Source organism: Abramis brama, assembly GCF_963993115.1.
Source record: "Abramis brama genome assembly, chromosome: 1".
Classification (NCBI taxonomy): domain Eukaryota; kingdom Metazoa; phylum Chordata; class Actinopteri; order Cypriniformes; family Leuciscidae; genus Abramis; species Abramis brama.
Window position 1 is genome coordinate 17,295,188 of NC_139963.1, and position 25,521 is coordinate 17,320,708.

General features: G+C 37.1%; 2 protein-coding genes across 3 annotated transcripts in view; both read left to right on the top strand.

Annotated features, from left to right (window-relative positions):
* The first annotated feature begins 444 nt into the window (after positions 1-444).
* mrpl12 (mitochondrial ribosomal protein L12) lies at positions 445-6,858 on the top strand. The gene is made up of 5 exons (XM_084123376.1): positions 445-632; positions 2,155-2,347; positions 3,348-3,419; positions 4,369-4,506; positions 6,395-6,858. The coding sequence occupies exons 1-5, from the start codon at positions 571-573 to the stop codon at positions 6,509-6,511; spliced, it is 582 nt and encodes a 193-aa protein (XP_083979502.1). The 5' UTR covers positions 445-570; the 3' UTR covers positions 6,512-6,858.
* A 913-nt stretch (positions 6,859-7,771) lies between these two features.
* LOC311093521 (tripartite motif-containing protein 16-like protein) overlaps positions 7,772-25,521 on the top strand; it is a 141,894-nt gene continuing 124,144 nt past the window's right edge. Inside the window, exons 1-6 of one of the 2 annotated variants that reach the window (XM_084130988.1) lie at positions 7,772-8,469; positions 9,859-9,954; positions 10,040-10,273; positions 10,739-10,898; positions 12,107-12,154; positions 12,382-15,013. In XM_084130988.1, coding sequence (XP_083987114.1) covers positions 7,891-8,469; positions 9,859-9,954; positions 10,040-10,273; positions 10,739-10,898; positions 12,107-12,154; positions 12,382-12,902 — 1,638 coding nt within the window. In that variant the 5' untranslated portion in view covers positions 7,772-7,890 and the 3' untranslated portion in view covers positions 12,903-15,013. Of the gene's footprint in view, positions 8,470-9,858; positions 9,955-10,039; positions 10,274-10,738; positions 10,899-12,106; positions 12,155-12,381; positions 15,014-25,521 lie in introns of those variants that run through there. The other variant, XM_084130987.1, reaches the window with a different exon arrangement.

Below are 25,521 nucleotides of genomic sequence, written 5' to 3' on the forward strand. Positions count from 1 at the left end.
TAGGTTTTTATCACGGTATTTATTTATTTTATATTTCTTGCCCATTGTTTACAGATTCTATTTTAGTTTAAATAAAGTCATTTAATTAAAGGGATAGTTCACCCCAAAACGAAAATTCTGTCATCGTTAACTCACATTGTTCTAAACCTGTTTGTGTTTCTTATTTTGAAAAATGTCAGTTACCAAACAGTTGCTGCTCCATTGACTTCCATAGTAGGAAAAAAAAAATACTATGGATGTCAATGTGGACCAAAACAGTCTGGTGGTAACCAACATTCTTCAACATATCTCTTGTTCAACAAAACAAAGAAACGCATACAGGTTTAGAACAACTTGAGGGTGAGTAAATGAGGACAGAATTGTCATTTTTGGCTGAACTCTCCCTTTATGAAAAAGGTTTTGTGAAAGGAGGGTTTTAAATAAAGTTTACCCCTCCATCGCAATGCATTGTGGGTAGGTCAGGAAGCGCCGGTGGAGGACGCCATGTGCTTCTGCTAGAGGAGGACCGACAGCCAGTCAGTCTCAGTCACACACTCACACACACTGTTCGGTCGTTTACGGAATCGGGTCATGATGTATTGCAGCAGACACTGCGTCCGGATCGCGCTGCGGGCCGCGGCAAACACACACCGGTAAGAGACAGACACTCAACTAAACCCCCTGCAACCCTCAAGGGCAGAGGACTGACACATACTACAAGCATCGCTGTCAATAAAACACACACACAGATCTTATTAAGATCATAACTGTGTGATGTGCTTAGATAGGCTGCATCTTTATTATTCTGCGTCAGATCTGATGCATTTATCGCTGACCGTCAGAAGTGAGGGAGTGTAGTTTAATTCATGCACTGCTTTAATGATGTTGCATCTAATAACTAAACAAGAATGACCCCAACGTATAAGGTCACGTGACCTCTGTTAATGAATCACAAGGGTGTAAGTTCCTCTTATGCATGTCTAGTAGTGGTCATTCAACCGATAGGTATAGAGAGCAGAGCATGACAATCTGGGCTTTGTCTGTTCATTTACAGCTGGAAGCTATTTTGAAATGATTGAAACACAGTTGAGATGTAAAATTGGTTAAAAAAATTACAATTATATTATGTTATTGGGTCTCTAGTCAAATGCAAGTAAATGTATGTGACATTGACCGTGGGAACTGCTCTGTACTAAAGGTCAGCAGTGGGTACACTAGCACCCTTAAGCTAAGAAACCATTAATAATAGTAGTTACAAAACCTTACTGAGCTTTCGCTTGAGGGGTTTTATGACACACTTTGTTTAATTGATGCTCTCGATCCTCAAAAATCATGATCATCAGGTTTATGCAACTGTTGACTCAAATTGCTGTGCTCGCTGGTAATATATTTTGTAATGAAAAATGCAAAACATTTTCACTAGTTGTCCCAGACTTTTGGATCCCGCTGTATATTTATAATGCAATTCAATGAAAACAAATGTTGAGTTTCAATTATACAATATTTACTGAATCATAAAAGAAATTTTGAAAACCAAAATTGTGTATCCATTATAGTAGTCAAAAATGTAGGCCTATATATAATATACAATTTTAAAGTTTCTGAAAGAGTCTCTTTTGCGCACCAAGGCTGCATTTGTTTGATCAGAAATGCAGTAAAAACAGTAATATTGTCAAATATTATTACAATTTAAAAATAATTGTTTTCTACTTTAATGTATTTTAAAATGTAATGTATTCCTGTGATCAGAGCTGGATTTTTTTCAGCATCATTACTCCAGTCTTCAGTGTCACATGATCCTTCAGAAATCATTATAATAAGATGATTTGATGCTCAAGAAACATTTCTGATTATTATCAATGTTGAAAACGGTTGTGCTGTGCAATATTTTAGTGGAAACCATGATACCTTTTTTTTTATTTATTTTTTAGGATTCTTTGAATTGAAAGTTCAAAAGAACAGATTAATATGAAGTATGCTTGTTAAATGATGTCTTTCTTTTAGAAAACAATACTGACCCAAACCTCTGAATGGTAAAATCATGTAAAGACATTATTCGGAGTAATAACTGTGTTACAGCCACACATTGATTTTTTTTTTTTGCTAATAGATGCTCTATATGGTGTTGCTGCTTTATACGCTCATGATTGTTGTGTGAATGAACACATTTCGCAGACACAAGCTACAGACGACAGCGCTGTGTGTCCTGCGAACACTCAAGACCAGTCCTGTCAGTGCGTCTGGTGCCATTACAACACCTCCTCTGGATGGGGCACCCAAGCAATACTCGCCCAAAATCCAACAGCTCGTCAGTGACATCGCCAACCTCACGCTCATAGAAGTGTCCGACCTCAACGAGTTACTAAAGGTACAGCGCACTGTGTGTGTGTGTGTGTGTGTGTGTGTGTGTGTGTGAAATAAAATACAGTAGAAATCTATTTAAAAATAGCCAAATTATGTTTCCCTCTAAATGAACAGAAGGATAAGTGATATTTAATCATTTTAATTCATATACACAGTCATATTTTTATATCGTGACACACAACAATACACATTGTTTGCCTACATTTATTTTAACTGGGAATATTGTGAACGTTTTTGAGTGATGACACAAAAAGTACTGCGCTTAATTGTACTGGATGTGCACTTTATTTTTACGAACTTTCTTGTAGATATTATTATAATATTAATGAAAAAGGCCACTTGAGTGCACATAAAAAGAGCACACTTTCATGACTGTTCATTAACATACTTGAACCTTTAATAATGCACATTGTAAATAATGTCTAATTAAAAGTACATTTTAAATCATTATTTGTAATAATATTTTGTCGTGTTTCAAAGATGCACTTATTTTGATATGTTGAATAACATACTAAAGCAAATGTAATATACTTGATTATAATTTTAACTATACAGTGTTATTCAGTTTAACTGAATTGAAATGTTGTCATTACAAAGATATTTAAATACTGGCATGTTTCCACATAAATTACATTGAAGTATAATTCAGTTTACCATAAATGCTTGTCGGAACATTCAGCAGTATGTGATTTCTGTAATAAGTATTTTTTTTATGTAAAGTATATGGGCTGTTTGAACTGATTCACAGAAAAGAATCAAACTCAAAAGAATCAAAGTTTTAACTCTTTAATAATTGCGAGACAAGAAGGGATTGCAAAATTAGTCTTATTAGAGACATCATCTTTTGGTAAACTTAATGGTCAAATCAAATCCTTCACTATATTCATGATGTTGCTGAATTTAAAATCGCCTGCAAAATCATTGTGAATATTGACTCGATTGCCCAGCTTTAATCTTATTCTTAAGCTGAAAACACTGACGTATATGTATTTTTCTCCCATCAGAAAACGTTGAACATTCAGGATGTTGGAATGATGGCAATGGGCTCAATGGCAGCAATGCCTTCTGCAGCTGAGGTAAAGATATACTCCCATGTCCTGTGAATTAACATTTTCTTTTTGTGTGTGTGGAGTCAACTGTAACATACAGTATTTTTGATAAGCTATAGACCTTATTCAGAGCAGCGCCATGCCAGGTATGAACGTGAGGCTGTGAGGGATAGACTTGCCGTGTTTCCAATGGCATCCGCTGTAAAAAGCGGTATAAAACTCCTTGATTACTTACAATTTTCCACAGCTTATATTGTCGGGAGTTTTTTGTCAACTGAAACTTCATGGAAAGATGTTTTTCCAGTGTTTCATGAGCAGAACAATCCAAAAACACATTAACTAACAGTACAACCCATTGAAGAGATGCATGTCTGTCCCTCACAGCCTCGCTTTCATTACCATTAAAAACCAAAGATGGCGCTGCTGTGAATAAGGTCTATTATCTAACATTTAATTAACCTAGCCTGGACAGAAGGTAGTTTTAAACGCATGAAATGACAACATGGAGAATGGGGTTTATCTTCAGAGGTCTTGACTTTCTCAACTTTCTCTGTTTTATGATTTTAAATGTCATTAAAAATAAGTGTAATACCCAGAAAAAAATGATTAGCTGTGTCCCACATTTGTTGTGCAATTGTTAATATTTTAAAATTTCACTCTTTTTTTTTTTTTTTGGTTTTGTTTCTTATTTGTAAATTATGTGTTCATGTAACCTTAACCATTACTGCTTTTGCACAAATCAAGGTTTTAAGCTGCATTTAGATGCATCCCAATTTTTGGTAAAATGGTTGCAAAAATGTTTAAACCCCTTAGAAAATGTATAAAAGATAAAACCTCTCATACTGACCATTTGTTGAAAAGGAACTCCATTTTAAGAGTTTAAAATCATATTTTGTCCTTTTTGTGGAAAAAGTGCCATGTAACAGTTTTGTTGGTGAGTTTTTTTTCCCCTCTAATGTTTTAACTGAATTTGCAGGCGGTAGAGGAGGACGCGGCACCTGCAAAGAAAGAGAAAACACATTTTACAGTCAAACTGACAGAACTAAAGGCGGCTGATAAAGTCAAACTGATTAAAGAAGTGAAGAACTGCATGGAGGGAATAAATCTTGTACAGGTACAGTGTTTTTACATGAACTCACAGGTGAATGACATGGGAATGTTTTTTTTATAGGCCTCTGTGGCAGAAAAACTAATCTAAACATCTTTAAGTCTCTTATTGGCGCACATCAGTTAGTTGCTGTCTAGTCAAAAGTATTCGCAGTGACAAATTTTGTGGTTCTCAAAGTTTGCTGCTTCAGTTGTTGGAGTGTTGATGCACATTGTTTCTAGATTATTGTGCAGAGTGATTAAATGCATTCGCAAAAGCTTAATTGGCCATAATAAATAAATTACCACTAAAACCCTGTAACCACTAAAATCCTGTTTTTTGCCCCAGTACAAAATGACCAGCTAACATCATTTCACTATTCATATTAGCACATGGGAAAGTGTGAACAAGTACTAGTCAGGTGATATCACTGTCATTCAGTGTGTCCAATCATTGTGTTCTTGTGTTAGCAATGGTTACCTCCAAAAAAAAGAAGTGCAACCATCACTTTGCATCACAACGGCCTCACATGCAAGGAAATAGTCACAAAGAATATTGTACCTGAAAGAAGCATTTACCAGATCATCAAGAACTTCAAAGAGAGAGGTTCAACTGCAGTGAAGAAGGCTTCAGGACGTCCCAGAGTGTCCCGGACTGCCTCCCCTTGAGGAGTCGGCTCTGGAATCGTGTCGCCACCAGTGCAGAGCTGCTCAATATTGGCAGCAGGTTAGTGTGAGTGCAAGCCTTTGGGAAAAGGGCCTGTTGTCAAGAAGGGCATCAAAGAAGCCTGAACTTCTGCAGGAAGTATAAGGACTGGACAGCAGAAGACTGGTGCAAAGTTATTCTCTCTGAAGAACCCCCGTTCCCACTGTTTGGGACATCTGGAGAAGAAAAGGTGAACGCTACCATGGGTCCTGTGTCGTGCCACACTTCTGCCCAAAAACACTGCCAGGAATAAAGAATGGTATCAAAACGTCCCGCAAGAACAACTGGGACATTCCTTGTCAACTCAACCAGAGGTCCTCGGCTAAAATTTTTGATTTTGATCTTTTTTTTCTGGTGGAAGAAATGCATAAATTAAGAAGAAAGCCAAAATATTACATTTCATGAATGTATATTTAGTGAGTAATTCACTGTTTTGTAGAGGGGGTCAAAATGACAATTTTCACCTGAGATTTGGAGCCAAATTACATGGGGTAAAAACCTGAGCCGGGGAAGTTTCTGAAATTTGGTTGATTTTGACAATGAATGACCCAACAACTTTCAGCAATCCAGGAGCAATTTAATGATGATCAGTGCATTTTCCAGTTTCATGGATAACCATGAGCACCATGAAATGGCTTGGAGATCATTACATTGAAAGTTTGGATCCGTGGCCAGACAACTGTCCGGATCTTAATCCCATAGAGAACCTGCGGTCAATCCTCAAAAGGCGAGTGCACAAGCCCACAAATTGTGAAAAACAATATCACAATTTGCTCTTCCATATGTAAAAGCACTTTAAGTACCTAGAAAAGCACTATATAAATGTAACAAATTATTATTATTATAAACTATATTTGCCTTCAGTCAGGATTTGGCCCAGAAGCTGATATCCAGTATGCAAGAGTCAATCGCAGAGGTTATGAAGAAGGGTCAATGCTACATATACTGACACTGCATTTATTGAAATTTTTTTTTTTTTTCAATGAAAGCCTTTAAAACTTATGAAACATATCTACATATACTGAAGCAGCATACAGAATTCATGCCACTGTCAATATTCTTTGTCCATGGCTCTGGTGTGTGTTTTTAATATGTGAAAAGGTTTCAGACAGCAATGCATTTCACTAGATTCTGCTACCCATTAATGAGATTTAGGGCTTGGATCATGATGTAATGTCCTTCATTACTGTTTTTTTTCTCCCAATCACAGGCTAAGAAGCTTGTGGAGTCCCTACCTCAGGAGATCCGGGTTAACGTGTTTAAAGACGAGGCAGAGAAGCTGAAAGCAGCACTTGAAGCAGCAGGAGGCACTGTGGTGCTGGAGTGAATATCTGCGCTGGCTCTTTACTTCTTCAGTCGTTACCTGTCAGTCATTGTTTTGTTTGTTTTTTATATATAAAAAAAGATGAAAGGAATTTGAAGAAAACAAATAATGCCTTTAAAATGACCACTTGGTCCACAAGAGACTGGATGGTGAACTCTGACTGAACTCTGACAGGCTCTGAGCCTGCAAACACACCACCCCGTCACTGACTCGTCCATTTGTCGTCTAGCTACACACGTGCTGTCCTGGGCTGGTCTGTCTCTCTGAAGCTGTCTCTCAGGAAACTGAGCTGCCCTGACAAAGGGATGTGATGGCTGTTTCTTGTGGTTAAATAAACATGTTATACTGTACTGTGTATTGTAATCAATACATCATAAAAGATGTTTTTTTTTTTTTTACAATTGGTGATCACTGCACATTGAAAATCCCAGTTATCTTTAAAGGAATATTTCTCCTTTTCCATGTTTTTTTTCTAAGAAAATGTGCTTGACAAACGTGTTTGACCGTCTCGCGTCTTTTGCCATGTTTCAGGCATGACGCCCTGTTATAAAAATATGGCACTAAAGTTAAAATACGTTTTTTTTTTTTTTTTTTTTAAGTGTACCAAGATATTTTTTTTTCTTCTTTTTTTTTATTCCACTGCTCGCATCTCACATTTATCAGGGCAAAACGCGTTCTGTGTGAATGACCCCTAAACATTCTCCTGTTGGGCACCAGATGAGAGTCAATAAATGAGGACAATTTTCATTTTAGTGTGGACTGTACAGTTATGCATGTGATAATGTGTCAAGCATTTTATTCTAATTTTGGTAGCGTTGAGAGAGCTGAATTTCAATTCAGTATTGAGTGTGCTGGCTGAAGCAGTGAAATCTGAATGATCTACAAATATATGACTAGTGAAAACATTCTCTACATCAATGAACTAATATTAAAGATGAAGGTCTTGCTAGTTAAATCAATATCGGGGAAAACTAAACTAAACAGAGAGGAGAGTGGGTACCCTGTCACTGATCTCTATATGTAAATATAAATATTATAGATAACACTGACATAACACTTATAGATCAGTATTTTCACCCCTAACAATGTCACAACTCGTGTCATCTAGAATTCAGTTTCTTATTCGTTAATACAACTTTGCCCTGTCATTCATGTGCTCAGAATGATATTTTCGACTTCACTTGAAGGGCACATAAACAGCTGGAAAGTGGCTCACCTTTGAGCAGGAAAGAGGAATTAAACTGCTTTAGACACGCCTCTTTTACACACGTCACTCAAACACAGAAGCAGGAAACTATTTCAACTCCTCAGTTCAGAGAAACAGAAACTGAAGTGTTGTTGAGCTGTTGTGTGTTTGTGTCTCTCTGTATTCATGCAGTAAAATGGCAGAAGCCAGAATTTCAGTGGATCAGAATGAGTTCATGTGTCCAGTGTGTCTGGATCTCCTGAAGGATCCAGTGACTATCCTCTGTGGACACAGTTACTGTAAGATCTGTATTACAGACTGCTGGGATCAGGAGGATGAGAGGAGAGTCTACAGCTGCCCTCAGTGCAGACAGACCTTCAGTCCAAGACCTGCTTTAGGCAAAAACACCATGCTAGCTGAAGTAGTGGAGAAACTGAAGAAGACTAAACTTCCTGCTGACTGTTACGCTGGATCTGGAGACGTGGAGTGTGACGTCTGTACTGGAAGAAAATACAAAGCCGTCAAGTCCTGTCTGGTGTGTCAGGAATCTTACTGTCAAACTCATTTAGACCGTCATGAGGAATTTCACTCTCGTAAACCACACAAAGTGATTGATGCCACTGGACGACTGCAGGACATGATCTGCCGTAAACATGATAAAGAGCTAGAAATGTTCTGTGTCACTGATCAAGAATGCATTTGTTTGCGATGTAAAGAGTATGAACATAAAAACCACAAAACTGTATCAACTGCAGCACAGAGGACAGAGAAACAGGTATGAACTGAGAGGGATTGATCACGCAGAAATGAAAGTGCTTTCTTCATTTACTCACTGTCATGCCAAACCGGTTCGAATAAGATATTCTGAAGAATGTCTCTTCTATTTTAGCCTAAACATTGAAAGTACAAAAGTTTCAAGCTCCAAAAAGGAGAAAAAGTTCAAATTTTAAACAACTCCAGTGGTTTTAAAATGTAGTGCACTTAATTGTATTGAATGCGCACTTGTAATGTACTTCAAATCTTAAAAGTGTTTTTTTAAACCTGTACTTGCAGATAATATAATATTCATGAAATAAAAGGCTACGTAAATGCACTTAAAGAGAGCACATGATTGTTTCTTAACAAACTTAAGTACACTTATAAAAAGTTATAATATTAAATTATACTATATAATATTATTTTTTACTTTAAAGGACATTTTAATCATATTTAATATTTCAGTTTAATGAGCTTTTGTCGTGCTTTAAAGAAGTGCACTTATTTTGATGTGTGGACTGACATACTGAAGCTCATGTAAAGTACTTGATTATAATGTTAACTGTAGTGAGTTGTTCAATATCATATTTAAAGTTAATATTTTAAATTTACTAAAGTGCAACTTCATCATTACAATTGTGCAAATACAAATATATTTAAATACATTTACCATAAATGTTTGTCAGTAATCTTTAACCATTAGTCAAAGTCCTACTTAAGAGGCTCAAAAAACACTCTAAAGTTAACCTATTAATATAAATGTAATCTGTTATACATTTTCATTTAATTGTAAATATCATGCAGTGTCTGAAAACATTACGTTCAGTTAACACTTTCTTTTAAACTATATTATTTCCATAAGTATGCTAAAGTCAAGTGTATTTTTCTAAACTAGGAGCCTAATTTTGATTCACAAATCAAGTCATTGATCAACTCATTTATACAGAGCATAAAAATTAAATATGGTGACATCAGAAACATCAAACTTCACTGGTGCTTGTGTCATGACATCATGATATTTAGTCATGTGACATGGACATGCAAGAACCAGTGAGTTTTGTTGTTATTGATGCATCACCATATTTATGCCTGAGACATTCTTCAAAATATCTTCTGTTGTGTCCCGCAATAGACAGAAATTTACAGGTTTGGAACGACATGAGGGCGAGTAAATGATGATGACAGAATTAAAACTTTAGCGTGAAGTATTCATATTTGAAATAATGTTGACACTGGCTTCATATTCATTCATAATCTCATTTCAGGAAATTAATCTGTGGTTTGAACCTATGTTATATCCTTACCATGCTGGATCTTTATCCACTCAATTCTGGATTTATGTACTTTAATTTTTTTTTTTGTGATAGTAGTTTGATGTGTCATTTGCTGTCATTGGTTTGTCCTCCAGAAACAGCTGAAGGAGACGCAGATGAAGATCCGTCAGAGAATCCAGCAGAGACAGAAAGATCTTCATCAGCTGAGAGAGGCTGTGGAGTCTCATAAGGTGAGTCTGGAGAAGAAGAGAAGTGTGAGACGTCTCAGTTTGGACTCACTGAACTCACTGTGTGATTGTGATGTGTGTGTAACAGCGCTCTGCACACACAGCAGTGGAGGACAGTGAGAAGATCTTCACTGAGATCATCCGCTCCATTGAGAGAAGCCACTCTGAGGCGACACAGCGGATCAGAGATCAGGAAAAGACTGCAGTGAGTCGAGCTGAAGGACGACTGGAGCGACTGGAGCAGGAGATCAATGATCTGAGGAGGAGAGACGCTGAGCTGGAGCAGCTTTCACACACACAAGATCACATCCAGTTCCTGCAGGTAACAGAGATCTAGAAGAACTGGATCATAGTGGACTTGAGCAAGAGACTCACAGAGAAACATTTCATGAGAGCAGAATGAGACTAACTTAAGCAGGGCAAAAAAACACTCTAAAGCTCAGCTATTTGCATTTAATAAAAACATTCAAAACCACATTCATTTAACTGCAAATAACATTCAGTTTCTGAAAACATTAAAGCCAATCTGCACTTATATATTTTTAAGGTATATTATTTCTGTTAAAAGTACGGTACTTTCTTTTTCACAAGGAGTGTAAGTGTCAAACACTAGAGTTTGTAGCATTAAATGATGAATATGAGAAGAATGTGCTGATTGTGTGAAAGTGCTGGATTGAAGCGAGTCACTGAAGAGAAGTGAAGTCAACAAGAGCCGCTCAGATCTGATATAGTGCAGGTTATTGGCTGAAGTGTGGAGATGATGAGTTTTGATTTCTGTTTTCTGTAGAGTTTCCAGTCTCTCTCAGCACCTCCTGAATCTACAGACGAACCCGACGTTTCCTTCAGTTCTCTCTCCTCTTTTGATGGCGTGAGAGAATCTGTCTGTCAGCTGAGAGACAAACTGGAGGATTTCTGCAAAGAGGAGCTCAAGAAGATCTCAGACGGAGGTAAAGTCCTGCGCCTCGTTTATACAGACGTGCGGAGAATGATCTGAAATATGAACGTACAACAGTTTCTGAAATGTTCCTATGATTTATAAAACATCCATATGCACAAATCATTTTCCTAAACGCATCCCACTTTATAAATCACAGTTCATCTTTAATTCATGTGCATCAACTCTACAGAACAGCCACAAACATCCCTTGATGGTTTAGAAGTAATAAATACATATTTGACGTAGAATGAAATCCAGTGGAATTTAGGATTGAATCCGATACGTGTGTTTTATACAGTGCAATGCATAAGTGAATACACCCATGCTAAAGTTGACTAAAAAGAGGAATAAAAAATCATATTTTGGAAATTGAACTTAATGCCTTAATTTAAAAAAAATAGGAAAAATCCAACCTTTTAGGACACCAATTTTCTCTGTGAATAAATAAATGTTCTTCCTTAAAATACAGGGTGCATAAGTGTGTACACCCCTATGTTAAATTCCCATAGAGGCAGGCAGATTTTTATTTTTAAGTATTTAAAAAAAAAAAAAATTAGGATACTATGCATCCTGATAAAGTTCCCTTGGCCTTTGGAATTAAAATAGCCCCACATCATCACATAGCCTTCACCATACCTAGAGATTGGCATGGTTTTATTTCAGTTAGCCTAAAAGCTGGTTTGATTTGCATTGAGAGATGATCTTATGGAAAGTACCCCATGCCAATCTCTAGGTATGGTGAATGCTATGTGATGATGTGGGGCTATTTTAATTCCAAAGGCCAAGGGAACTTTATCAGGATGCATAGTATCCTAAAAAATACTTACAAATAAAAATCTGCCTGCCTCTATGGGAATTTAACATAGGGGTGTACTCACTTATGCACCATGTATTTTAAGGAAGAACATTTATTTATTTACGATACATTATTCATTCACAAAGAAAATTGGTGTCCTAAAAGGTTGGATTTTTCCTAATTTTTTAAATTAAGGCATTAAGTTCAATTTCCAAAATATGATTTTTTATTCCTCTTTTTAGTCAACTTTAGCATGGGTGTATTAACTTATGCATTGCACTGTATATGAGGCATCTGGAGATTCTTCTGTTCTCAGAAATGAGTCCTGCATCATCTAATATCAGATCAGAAACGTCTTAGAAATGGATGTATTTTATCTTGTCATTTCTCTTCACACTGTTCATGTCTGTTTATTTCCACAGTCACATTCACCAACATGAATCCCAAGACCAGGAACGACTTCCTACAATGTAAGTCACTGAGAAACAAGCAGAAAAACTCACTGAATGTGTTCATGTTCTTCCTGTAGAAGGAGAAATAAACATGATAGAAGAGTTTTATAATTGATCATGTAAATGATGATTTGCACAGGATATCTGATCAGCTGTACTGAGACACTGATGATACATTGTTCAGATACATTAAAAGATCAGACAGATTCATAATTCCTGATTCTGATGTGTTTTCTCTCCATCAGATTCCCATCAGCTGACTCTGGATCTGAACACAGTGAATAAACACCTCCGTCTGTCTGAGAGGAACAGAGTGATTACTCACACTTACACACAACAGTCGTATCCTGATCATCCAGACAGATTTGATTGGTGGCCTCAGGTGTTGTGTAGAGAGAGTGTGTGTGGACGCTGTTACTGGGAGATTGAGTGCAGTGGTGAATATGTGTTTATATCAGTGTCATATAAGAGCATCAGCAGGAAGGGAGGGAGTTATGAGTGTGGATTTGGATATAATGATCAGTCCTGGAGTTTGATCTGCTCTTCCTCCAGTTACACATTCAGGCACAATAATATAGAGACTTCTCTCCCTGTAAAGTCCATCAGCAGAAGAATAGGAGTGTATGTGGATCACAGTGCAGGAACTCTGTCCTTCTACAGCGTCTCTGACACAATGAGCCTCATCCACACAGTCCAGACCACATTCACTCAGACGCTCTATCCTGGGTTTTGGGTTAATATTGGATCATCAGTGAAACTGTGTTGATGTTTCAGAATAGACTGTAGAGAAATTTTACCCAGAATACTTTGAGCTGCACGATAAATCAGTAACAGTGAGATGTTACAGAGACTATTATTTTTATCTTACATTTTTCACATGATTTTTGTAAACCTCAAGATGTGAGTAAACAAGATGCAACAATGTTAGAATTGCATCATCTACTATCTTATTGGACTAATAAGTGAATTGAAAATGATTGAATAAGTGTTGAGTAGCATTACATACCTTTATCAAGCCTTTCTAAGCATTTAGACACCAGAGAGGTTAATGAGATTGGTAGGTAGTCATCAAGCTCTTGTGGTTTGTTGATCTTAGGAACAGGTCTAATAGTTGAACTTTTCTATATAATATATGATATAAAATTGTGTTAGACCAGGAGTTTTCAAACTGGGGTCCAGGGACCTGATCGCAAGAGTGACAGGGTCTGTGGAAAAGTCTATTAAAAAAAGGCAAAAAATAAATAAGTAATACACTAAAATAAATATAGAAATTTCAATAACATAAATTAAAATGTAATTAAAATAATTACAAATATTAGTTAGTTATTAAAGGCAGGGTAGGTAGGACTATAAAAAAAAAAAAAGATCCAAATTTGTTAAAACTTTCTATATATATCAATACATAATTAAAATGTAAGTACTCTGAAAAAAAGAGTATAAAAATCAAGTGACTCTAGACCGTTTAATCTGTATTAAACACAGCTCATTATTTCGATTCGGGACGAATCAAAGGATTGGCTTAGGCGACTGTCACTCTCTCTCGCAACCATGGCAACAACCCTTTTGCCACGGGATCTGCCCACTTGCGCGCGGCCGCGCGCACGTTTGATTTGAGGAATTCGAGAGGCACTGAACCTAGGAATAGCAAAACAATGGCAGAGAAAGAGCAATCAAAATTCACATTACCGGCATGCAGTTAGTGAAGGCAAACAAGGCAAAAAAAAGAAGACAGTACAAGAAAAGGTAATGAACAAAAAGTCTTTGGATAAACAAAGAAATAAAACGCGTGTCAATATCAGCGTAGCTTTCCAGCGACCACCCCGTCCTCAGCCTCTACTTCCTCGGACCCTAGTTGCACGCCACGGCCTCTTGCACGACCTCCTCTGCTTCGCCCTAAAATTATTTTTATTTTACAAAAGGACATTTTACAAACCTACATTTTGCGCATGTGCTCCTGCATGCACTTTTCCAGTCACAACACAGCAATCAAAGGAGGACGCGCTGAAAACTGTAATGCTGTTCTCTTCCTTCGAATGTTTGAGTTGCAGAGGAATTTGTGACTGTTTCAGCTGTTCAACCACATCAAAGTTTCGTAATTAGTAAGTCCGTGCTTTTTCTCTTTTTGTTCTTATGTGCTGAAGGGCTGCTGTGCCTTGGTGAAACGGTGTTTGTACGTGAAGAGCTCTTTTCCAAAACGCCATAAACCTAAAAAGCTGCCTCAAAGAACCAGCAAAAGTAATGATTATGAATGTGTAAAATATTGCAATAAGACATTTTAATTGTTTATTAATTTCTGTGTCGGCTGCAAAGATGAAGTTGACGATATTTGACTCGCGATCTTCGCAGTAGGCTAGTGAACGCATGCACCGGAGAAATGCACATTTAGGCTACATAGTTTTATTTTGTTTTGGATGGTTTTGTTTAGAACCAGATTTCTGTAAATATATTCCACATTTTTTAGGCCTGTGAGGCGAGGCTACGGTTCGGTTCACGATGATATAATCTCCAGTTCAAGCACCTTATGTTGTGATTGATAGCCTATATTTACTTTATGTATTTAATGCAGGAATGAAAATATTAATGAATTAATGAAAAAAAAATATATTAAAATTAAGATACAATTAATACAAAACGAAATTCGTTTTAAAGAAAGGCTTTGTGCTTTCTGTTTTGAGGTCTCTGTTAAAGTTTGAAAGTCTCAGTGCAGCTTTCAGAGCGCTCGCGTCCATAATGGAGAACTGTCAAGTAATATTGTTTTTTCCTCATAAATGCAAACACGAAAAATAAAAGACAAAAACTTTTTTAAAAAGACAAACCATAAATTTAGAAAAAAAAAAAAAAAAAGATGGATTTATAGCGTTTTGGGGGAAAAATGAATGGATTTATACCGTTTTGAAAATGTTAATTTTTTTTTACTTTGAATTGATCATCAACAATATTGTTGTTTGATTTAATAATCACTGTTGCAAGAAGTGCCTAGTTAAGTTTTTTTTTTTTTTTTTTTTTTTGTAAGTGGAAAAAGTAGGGGGTGCCACAGATTCTGTTTAGTTAGCTCCTTTATTGTTTTTTCTATAGCCTAGAATAATATAGGTCAAATGCAGCAAGTCAAAAGACCAACTGGACCTTCTTTGCCAGTTTGCTCACATTTCTTTGAAGGATGGCAAAAATATCGCCTGAATATCTATATCTAGATATTGGAAAAAAATATCGAGATATTCATTTTTGTCAATATCTCCCACCCCTACATGCAGAACACCATATATGTTATGAATCTTACACGAAATTCATCTTCATCACAATATAACTGATGGTAATGTAAAAAAGTGTATCAATGCAACCTGTTTTTAGCTTATATAACTAGCTCGTTAGCGAATCAAAAAATATATATTTTAAATTTACCAATATCAATATGCTAGCTTGATAGTGAGTACTAAAATACATCTTATTTGTTTATATTCATAAGCAATTAGCGTTAGATTTTTTTATTACATGTGATTCTGACATGATGTCACTACATGCACTGTGCTCCTTCCTCTCTGCTTGTCTCAGGTAAATAATGCGTCTTCAGCTCAGCGGTTGGAGTCGCGCGTTCATGTGTTTTGGGGGCGTGGCTTTGGAAGGAGCCCAGAAGGGAGGGGGTGGAGTGAATGGAAATAATGAACTGTCTTTAAAACAGTCCTGAGAGGTCTACAGACACTCGATTTTTATACTTTCTTTTTCAGAGTACTTACATTTTAATTATGTATTGATATGAACATAAAGTTTAAACAAATTTGAAAAAGAAGTTTTTTAGACCATTCCTACCTACCCTGCCTTTAATATTTAAAATATTAAAATATACATAATACAAAATCTATTAAAAATACATATAACAGAACATTATAGTGAGCTGAATATATATATAATAAATGTAACTTGATAGAAAGTAATTTTTAGACTTAAAATTGTATAAGTCTATTATAAGTCTATATTTACTTATAAATTTTAGGATTGGGGTCCATGACTAAAAGATAATAAAAAACCTGTGTCGCACAACTTTGCACACTGTCCCTGATTATGAATTTGAAATGCCTAAATATTGTTTTTACAAAACGTTTTTTGTTTTGTTTTACACTGTACAGTCAGGGCTAGTGTGAGCTCTGGTGTTGTTAATCAATGCTGTTTCTGACCCTTTAAAGTGGATCAAAAATGAAGAGCTGCCAGATAAGAGGACTTTGTCTTTTTAAGAAAAGAATAACAGACAAACGCTTCACAATAGAGAGAGATTGTATGTGTTTACATTCTTCTTATTAAGTCTCCAGGGGCCTGTTTCAGTAAGGAGGTTCAACCAACTCTGAGTTAAAACTTGAACTCTGAGTTGACTTACCCTGAGATGGGAAACTCTGAGTTTTTTGTTTCAGAACAGCTGAAATGAGTTAGTTCAATCAACTCTGAGTTGACTGACTCTGAGTTAAGCGCGTGCACCACAACTATAAAAAGCCATTATCAATGGAGCACAGATATTATGAGTCACCATGGCAACAGCGCCAGACAAAAAGAGGTCTGCATATTTCTTCACATTTTAATTACTGTTATACAGTGATGGGTGTAATTAATTACCACGTAATCTAAATACTGTAATTTAATTAAAGGGATTACTCTTAATTCTTCTGTAATTTAAAGTTAAATCTGATGTAATTGTATTAGACTATAGAACAATTCTGTATAGGCTATTTAACATACATTTTTAAAAGTTATATTTTTAACCAATAATTTCTAAAGATAGTCATTATTACATTAATCTAATTACACTGTTGAAGATGTCATTTGTAGTTAGTAATACAAGTAACTTGCCCAACTGTTATAATATCAGAGGTAAAACTGGAAGAACAGTATGTTATTCAACCTAATTTTAATTTTCATGTAGGTGCAATCCTGCAGGCATTAAAAGAACATGGCAGCAGCTGAAAATTAAATATAAAAACATAATTCAGTCAAGTAAGGCTTGAGCATAGTATGGGTGTAGGCTACCTGACTTTACAAACATGTGACATATTAAATAACTAAAGCATCCAGTGTCTAGCAGTGCAGCAGCATTTTTGGCTGAGGGAATTCCTGGACGGACTTCAGAGCCAGTCCCAAAGATCCAAGGGCCTTCATAAAATGTAAGAGGTTTACATGTGTTATTTTTTATACAGGCTATTTTTGATATTTCCATTTATTTTACTTTGGGTTAGGATTTTTGTTGGTCCCAATAGATTCTGATGGTAATATCTGTCTTTTGGAGCCTCCTGTCCCAACAGAACCGCAGGCAGTTGTAAGTCGCCTACTCAATACACCAGAAATGATGACAAATAGTGTTATAAAGGGGATAAAGAGTTTCTGCTGCCACAGAGAGGCCTACAGAGGTAATATTAACATTATGTGTCTACACATCAAACAATCTACACATTCACATTTTTTCACATTTTTATGTGGAGTAGCCTATAGAATCTAAGTTTAAATCTAAGTATAAACGGGTATTCTCTCCCTCCGCCCTCAGAGTGTGGAAGAACAGCAGGAGGACGGTCCATCAACTTCTGTTGCACAGATGAACACATTTCAGTGATTTCCAGTAAATGCCACAGTTTAATTCTGTAGAATTTGTTTAGAACTACATTATGTAACTCTAATCTGTGTTTTCAGTTGCCAGTTAAGGAGTTATATAGACTTCATCTTATTAAAAAAAAAAAAGCAATATTTTATTTATTAATAAAAGATTCATTTTATTAATAAAAATGTACTGAAAGAATGAATGAGGTGTTTAAACACCACTTCCTCTTTAAAAAAGAGGAGGAGACCGAAAGAAACTCTGGGTTTACTGAAGAAAACCTGACCAGGGGCCCGTTCTTCGTACGTCGCTAACTCAGTTAGCTGGATTTGATTGTTGACGATTTGGCATGATCTTGGATTGTTTGGTTCTTCGAAGCTCATCCAGGGGCCTGTACCATGAAGCCGGATTAGGTGGCTAGCCAGCTATGTTTCAGCTTAGTTTCCGCCAACCCTGGGTTTTAGGTACTATGAAAGTAGCTCGGCTTTAATCGGTGTTCGTTGCCATGGTATCTTACGCTGCACGGCTAACCTGCTCCGGGGCAGGTTATGTTCTGGATTCAAGATCTCAGACTGAAGTTTGACCAATCAGCTGAGAGCAAAGAAACATATAGGTGACGTAACTTATTCCAAGTGTCTGTTACAATGACTTCACCTTTTCTTCGAAATCCGGTGGACATCTCAGCACAAATTGTTTGACGAGCACTTCGTAGAGAAAGAGTTTTTAGCCAGACAAAATCCCCTTGCCTTTCCTGATAGTTACTTGTATGAAAGATACAGATTTTCCGCGGAAGGAATGTCTTATCTTTGCGAACTTCTTGAGCCGCACATAAAGAATTTAACACGTCGAATTCATGCACTTACTGTACCGCAAATATTGCGTTGCATTTTTTTTTTTTTTTTTTTTTGCAAGTGGTACATTCTTGCACGGTGGGTGACGCACAGAAGCTAGGAGAAAACATATGTTTGTCGAACCATTCGCAAGGTGGTCCTCGCTCTGCAGGAGTACATGAAAAGTTTAACTAATAATGTTCCCCGGACATTTATCGACCATGTCCATAAAAGAGGGCTTTTATAAAATTGCCGGTAAGATATATTGATAGGGTGACATCACATGAACACTTTTTTTTCTTTTCTTAAAAAGCAAATTTCACAAATGTACTATACAATATAATACATGTTAAGAATTATTTTGAATCTTTTTTATTATTATTCTGATAATCGTATGATAGGATTCCCAAGTCATTGCAACATGCAGTCTATTGCTCCAATCTCCACTGCTCTAGGGGAACATGAGGCAGATTATGTTAATAGGAAGTCCTATCACAGCCATAATGTTCAGGTAGAGATGATGTGAATATGTGAGATGATTATTTTCTGTGAGATGAAGCTTTAAATTAATAGTAACTTTAACAGATATAACAATGATCTACTAAACATTTCATCTGCAGATGACTTGTGGTCATGAACATATGATCAAGTTTGGATGCCAAATGGCCTGGCTCCAGTGCTTGTCTTACAAATTTTCCATGAGTCTGTGTTGTGTCAGCGCTTTGAGGAAAGCAAGTTAAATTTGGTACAGTACAAAACACTGTTCATTTGAACTGAGATAGAAAAACCTACACAATAACCCCCTATCATGACCCTCAGATAGGGCCACAGCACCGCTTCAATGTGGCCCTCAGTAAAACCAGAGTGAAGATAGAGATGACCTTTGGCATCCTAAAGGCACATTTCAACTGTGTTCGGCGCTTCAGAGTCACCAGAGCGGGCATCACAGATAGTGGCTGCATGTGCCATTCTGCACAATATAGCCACCAGTAGAAAGGAGCGAGAAACACAAAACCAGCTTCTCCCCGATGAAACTGACCCGATCACACTTGACCATCCAGCTGGTGCAGAGATGCAATCACCATACAATATTACACTTAATAAAAGCACATTGAAACTGCAGATAGGTCTCAAACTGTTTTATTGGTTTTGTGGGATGGGAGGGAGAAAGAGAGCAAGAGAAAGTTGCATTAATAAATATTCATACTAAAGTGTTACTTGGTTAAATAAGTTATACTAATATATATATATACACTATATAACTATATACATACTGAGATCAGTTTTATCCAGCTGTTTGATTTTGTTTGGAGCCTCCTCAGCTCACAGTCAGCTCCTTTAGTGTGCATTCTAGTTCAAGACTCCTTTAGTGTGCAGTCTAGTTCAAGACTCCTTTAGTGTGCAGTCTAGTTCAAGTCTCCTTTAGTGTGCAGTCTAGTTCAAGACTCATTTTGTACAGGGCCCTGACTGAGTCTGTTTCCACCTGAAACATAATTCCACCACAAACATGATCATTACAAGTTTTCTGGAGGCTCATCAAATCACAAAAAGTTCCTTGACTTCCTACAAACACAGGACTGACTGTAGTTTATGTCAAGGGTTTTAAATCCTTACACATTTCTTCTGAAGCCCATTGAGGTAGAGGCCTCAGTTTCTGGTCAGGTTGTGAAAAATCCTACAAAAGAGATGTGTAAGGGCCAGTCTCTTTTTTATGCCACACATTCAAATGTTTGCCATAATAAAAAGCCCAGTGCATTCACATCAGCAACTGTCTGAGAACACACAGACAGAGTGTCTTCATCATTTGCTTCACCCTAATAGTGTGTGTGTGTGTGTGTGTGTGTGTGTGTGTGTGTGTGTGTGTGTGTGTGTGTGTGTGTGTGTGTGTGTGTGTGTGTGTGTGTGTGTGTGAATGTGTGCTAGCTTCAACAGGGACACTGTATTTCCCTGCAGAACATACAGTCAGCCATATTTAAAACTTAAAAAAAAAAGTAGTAATGTATTGCACACGTACCCAGTGTTACTTGCTTAGAGGAGCCAGCACCAGGGTCAGATTGTACAGCACCTGTAATCACATCCATAATCGGCCGTCCCTTATTGCCTACTCAGAGCCAACTCCTCTGCCACAGTGTATTCTGGTTTTCTGAATTTAACTATTTATTTCTGTTTGCTGCAAACAAGTGTGATAAAATGTTCACAAAAGTAATAAAAGGTTGTGGTAAATACTCTTTGATTTAACTCCTTGAAATAACCTTTGAATTATATTTTTATATTTTGTCTTTATCTGCTGCCAAGAACATTTGGAGTTGGGGTTGCATCTAAAAATCTAAAAATCAATGAATATTAATCTTTCTTAGTACATACATGCACATTTTTTATATATTATAAAAATAAGCTATAGGCTATAGTACACATATAGGCATACATATATACATACATAATTTTACATAAATATAGAACGTATTTGTTTAACTTACACATTAACAATCAGCAATCTTTCTCCAACAGTCTTCTCTTGCTTTGGCAGCAGAGAACGTATTGTTTCGAGCTTGAAATACATATTTAAATTCATCGTAATTATGAATGATTATCTCTTGCTCCTCCGCAGAAAAATATATCGCTCTCGCTCTACCCGCGATTGGTTGTTCAGTGTCGACGTCACTCTTGTATGTGCACGCGCGCGTGGAGTAATCATAGCTTGAGGATCAAAGCCTGAGTTGACAAAGAAAGTTGATGAGCTGCATCATGGTACCAATAAAGCCTGATTGCATCGGTTTGGTTTTGTCAACTCAAAACTAATCCTGTAACCCCGAGTTTGTTCAGCTACCTTCATGGTACAGGCCCCTGGACTTGCTGTCATAGCAACAGGTGCGCAAACTTAAACCTGCTCGCGAGCAAGCTTATTTCATGTAAACAGGATTAAATCGCGGCTTCACAAGCGGAGCTGATACAGGAAGTCCAGCGCAGCGCGATAGTGCACTTACTGAGATATATATTTTTTCTCGTGACTCGTGAGATTGTCGTTTACATTATTAATTTGTTGGAAACGCACATTTATTTTCGACTTGTCAGAGTCGGGCTTTAACTACAGCACACACTGTGCCCTAAGATTATTTGCGAGTGGCTCTTTCCTTTACACTATTGGAGACGGGGAGAACTTGATGGAAAGTTCTGTCTGTCGTTTTTAGGTTTACAAAACAGTTTTATGTTTTTTTGTGGCATTTCCAAGCCACTTAAGACCCAATGTTGTAAAGCAGTTTTTTTAAGCAGTTTTTTTTATTTATTTTTTTTATTATTAGGCTATCATTTTTTTTATGAAGATCATGCAATCATGACCATGCTGATTACAGTATATGTCACTCAGGTTTATAGACCATAGACTGCCATCAAGGCCTCAATGAAGGGGATTATGTGAACAGAAAGGGGGTTCACAATGTAAATGTGCAGCCCAGTTACTATTGTGATTCTTAATCTTAATATTCCAGATTAATAATATTATATCAAATAAAAAAGGCAGTTGACAAATCTTCCATATCACAAATGTGAAAGTAAAATGGCCAGGATCTGTGCATGACTTAAGAATTTTCAGAAATTCACATTCATGCACATTATTTGAAAGTGGTAAGAAAAGTTCCACAATTAAATATCAAGCTCACTGTATTACACACACTTATGCTGATCCTAACAGAACTGCATTTTTTCATAGGTGATTATGACATGTTCCTGCAGACAGGTGTTTTATGACCCCATTCCCTGACCCAAACCAGTTACAATGCAGCATAGCCAGGACAAGGGCACACAATGAAATGAACTTTGGCTAACTAAAGGGAAGATTTCAGTGTCTGAAAAGTCTGAGGGTTGCACACCTGACAGGGCCTGTGACATTGTTGCATGTGCCATATTACACAACATTACCAAAAAAACACTTTTCATTAAATGTTTAATAAAAGACAAATATGCTTAGTTCCTTGAGTTTTTTAGGGGCCAAGCCCCGAAGGGGCTATGGCACCTATTGTATCTGTTAGTTTTCTTATTATTATTAGGGGCCAAGCCCCGAAGGGGCTATGGCACCTATTGTATCTGTTAGTTTTCTTATTATTATTATTATTATTATTCTTCTTCCTCCTCTTGAAGTCTATGGCAGCCCTATGAACCATACATAGGAAAATGATGAAATTTGGCACACTTGTAGTGATGGTAATGAAAAGTAATTGTAGCAATTTTTGAGTCTCTAGGTCCAACTCTATAGCGCCACCAGCAGTTCAAAAATTCAACATTGAAATGGTTATAACTTTTGAACCCTTTGATCTAGAAAAATGAAACTTAGTACACCTGATTCACCTCATCATGCTGATTAGAACCAATATCTTACATTAAGACTCCGCCCATTACAGTAGTGGCCATTTTGAAAAGTACAGTATGCAGTTTTTTTGCTACTCCTCCTTCAAAATTGGTCTAATTTTGTCCAAACATGTACTCAAATGATCTTCGGACTGAGCCGCATAAAAGTACTGTCCCCGATTTTTTTTATTCTTCTCTGATCAAAAGTTATGACGTCGCAAACTTAACGAGGTCGACCCAAAATTGGTTCAGAAGCTATAGCTCGGCCAAACTTTGATCAATCGAAACGAAAATTGGTACACTTCATCGGAAGCATGATCTGAGGTTCCATGCCAAAGTTGGGAACAGCGCCACCTACGGGTCATGAGATATGGAAAATGCATATTTTGGCCAATAACTTATGAACAGTTTGTCAGAAAATTATAAACTTGGTGTCTATCGATTCCTTGGGTCATGACAAATCCGTGGATATCGATTTTGCCATGATGGGATGTACCACGTGTCCGCCATTTTGAATGATGTCATAATTTGCAATATCTTTTAAACTATTTGAAATTTCTTCACCAAATTTGGTATGGATCATCATTAGCATGGCCCGAAGGTACCTGAGAAATTTGATCACAGCGCCACCTAGTGTTCCAGAGATATCATTGTTTTTTGAAAAAACGCTTATAACTTTTGCTAACATTGCTTGAAATTTGATTTCTTTATGTCAATATATTCCTTGGCTTATGCCGATTTCAACGATATCTCATATGTTATTTATCAACAATGTGACTGGCCGCCATATTGGAGTGAATGTAAAACAGTTTTTTCGCTACTCCTCCTTCAAAATTGGTCTAATTTTGTCCAAACATGTACTCAAATGATCTTCGGACTGAGCCGCATAAAAGTACTGTCCCCGATTTTTTTGCTATACTGGAAAAAAAAAGTTATGATGTCGCAAACTTAATGAGGTCAACCCATAATTGGTTCAGAGGCTGTAACTTGTGAACAGTTTGTCACAAAATCATAAAATTGGTGTCTATCGATTCCTTGCGTCATGTCGAATCTGAGGATATCTATTTTGCCAGCATTGGATGTACCACATCATAAGCTATATTAGCATTAAGTTAGCTTAGCATGCTAATCTCGTTAACATGATTTTGTGTGCTCATTCACACACTGAAGCCTCTCCTCTGCAGCTTTGTAAAACATGTCCTCTGGGTGGCGCAAGTGGTTCAACCATGCGTCATGAATCCCGAACCATTGTGGTCGTGGGTTCGAGACCAGTGTGGGGCGACTTTGAAATTGTGTATAAAATAATAATTTAAATTCCTTCCGGCTCTGCACTGCTGTTGGTGCTTAAATGCTAGCTGTGCTGCTGTAATTGATGTGCTTACTGTGCTTGATGTACATTAAATTTCTGATGTTTTGCTCTTCTGGCTCCGCATTGCGCTACAGCGGCTGTTGCTTGCTCTGCCTTGCAGGGCTTGGCCCCGTATTGCTGCTTGCAGCTATTTAGGGGCCAAGCCCCGAAGGGGCTATGGCACCTATTGTATCTGTTAGTTTTCTTATTATTAGGGGCCAAGCCCCGAAGGGGCTATGGCACCTATTGTATCTGTTAGTTTTCTTATTAGGGGCCAAGCCCCGAAGGGGCTATGGCACCTATTGTATCTGTTAGTTTTCTTATTATTATTAGGGGCCAAGCCCCGAAGGGGCTATGGCACCTATTGTATCTGTTAGTTTTCTTATTATTATTAGGGGCCAAGCCCCGAAGGGGCTATGGCACCTATTGTATCTGTTAGTTTTCTTATTAGGGGCCAAGCCCCGAAGGGGCTATGGCACCTATTGTATCTGTTAGTTTTCTTATTAGGGGCCAAGCCCCGAAGGGGCAAGGCACCTATTGTATCTGTTAGTTTTCTTATTATTATTATTCTTCTTCTTCTTCTTCTTCTTCTTCTTCCGCCAATGGAAGTCTATGGCAGCCCTATGAACCGTACATAGGAAAATGATGAAATTTGGCACAGTTGTAGAGATAGCCATGAATAGTAATTGGACCAAATTTGGTGTCTCTAGGACCAACTCTATAGCGCCACCACCAGTTCAAAAATTCAACATTGAAATGGTTATAACTTTTGAACCCTTTGATCTAGAGAAATAAAACTTAGTACACTTGATTCATCTCATCATGGTGATCAAAATCAATAGCTTACATTAAGACTCCGCCCATTACAGTAGTAGCCATTTTGTAAAGTACAGTATTCCGTTTTTTCGCTACTCCTCCTTCAAAATTTGTCCAATTTTGTCCAAAATTTGCTCAAATGATCTTTGGACTGAGCCGCATAGAAATGACTGAACAGATTTTTTTTATTCATCTTTGTTCAAAAGTTATGATGTCGCAAACTTAATGAGGTTGACCCAAAATTGGTGTAGAGGCTGTATCTCGGCCAAAGTTTGATCAATCGAAACAAAAATTGATACACTTGATTGGAAGCATTGTTTGAGGGTCCGTGCCAAAGTTGGGAACAGCGCCACCTACGGGTCATGAGATATGGAAAATAGCTATTTTGGTCAATAACTTTTGAACAGTTTGTCAGAAAATCATAAATGTGGTATCTATGGATTCCTTGGGTCATGCCAAATCCATGCATACCGATTTTGCC

What these genes read in the sequence shown, in the direction of transcription:
- mrpl12 (XM_084123376.1), top strand. Translation starts at nt 571, where the DNA reads ATGATGTATTGCAGCAGACACTGCGTCCGGATCGCGCTGCGGGCCGCG. An exon ending in ACCTCAACGAGTTACTAAAG is followed by an intron (nt 2,348 to 3,347) that starts GTACAGCGCACT and finishes TTCTCCCATCAG; the next exon opens with AAAACGTTGAACATTCAGGA. An exon ending in AGGGAATAAATCTTGTACAG is followed by an intron (nt 4,507 to 6,394) that starts GTACAGTGTTTT and finishes TCCCAATCACAG; the next exon opens with GCTAAGAAGCTTGTGGAGTC.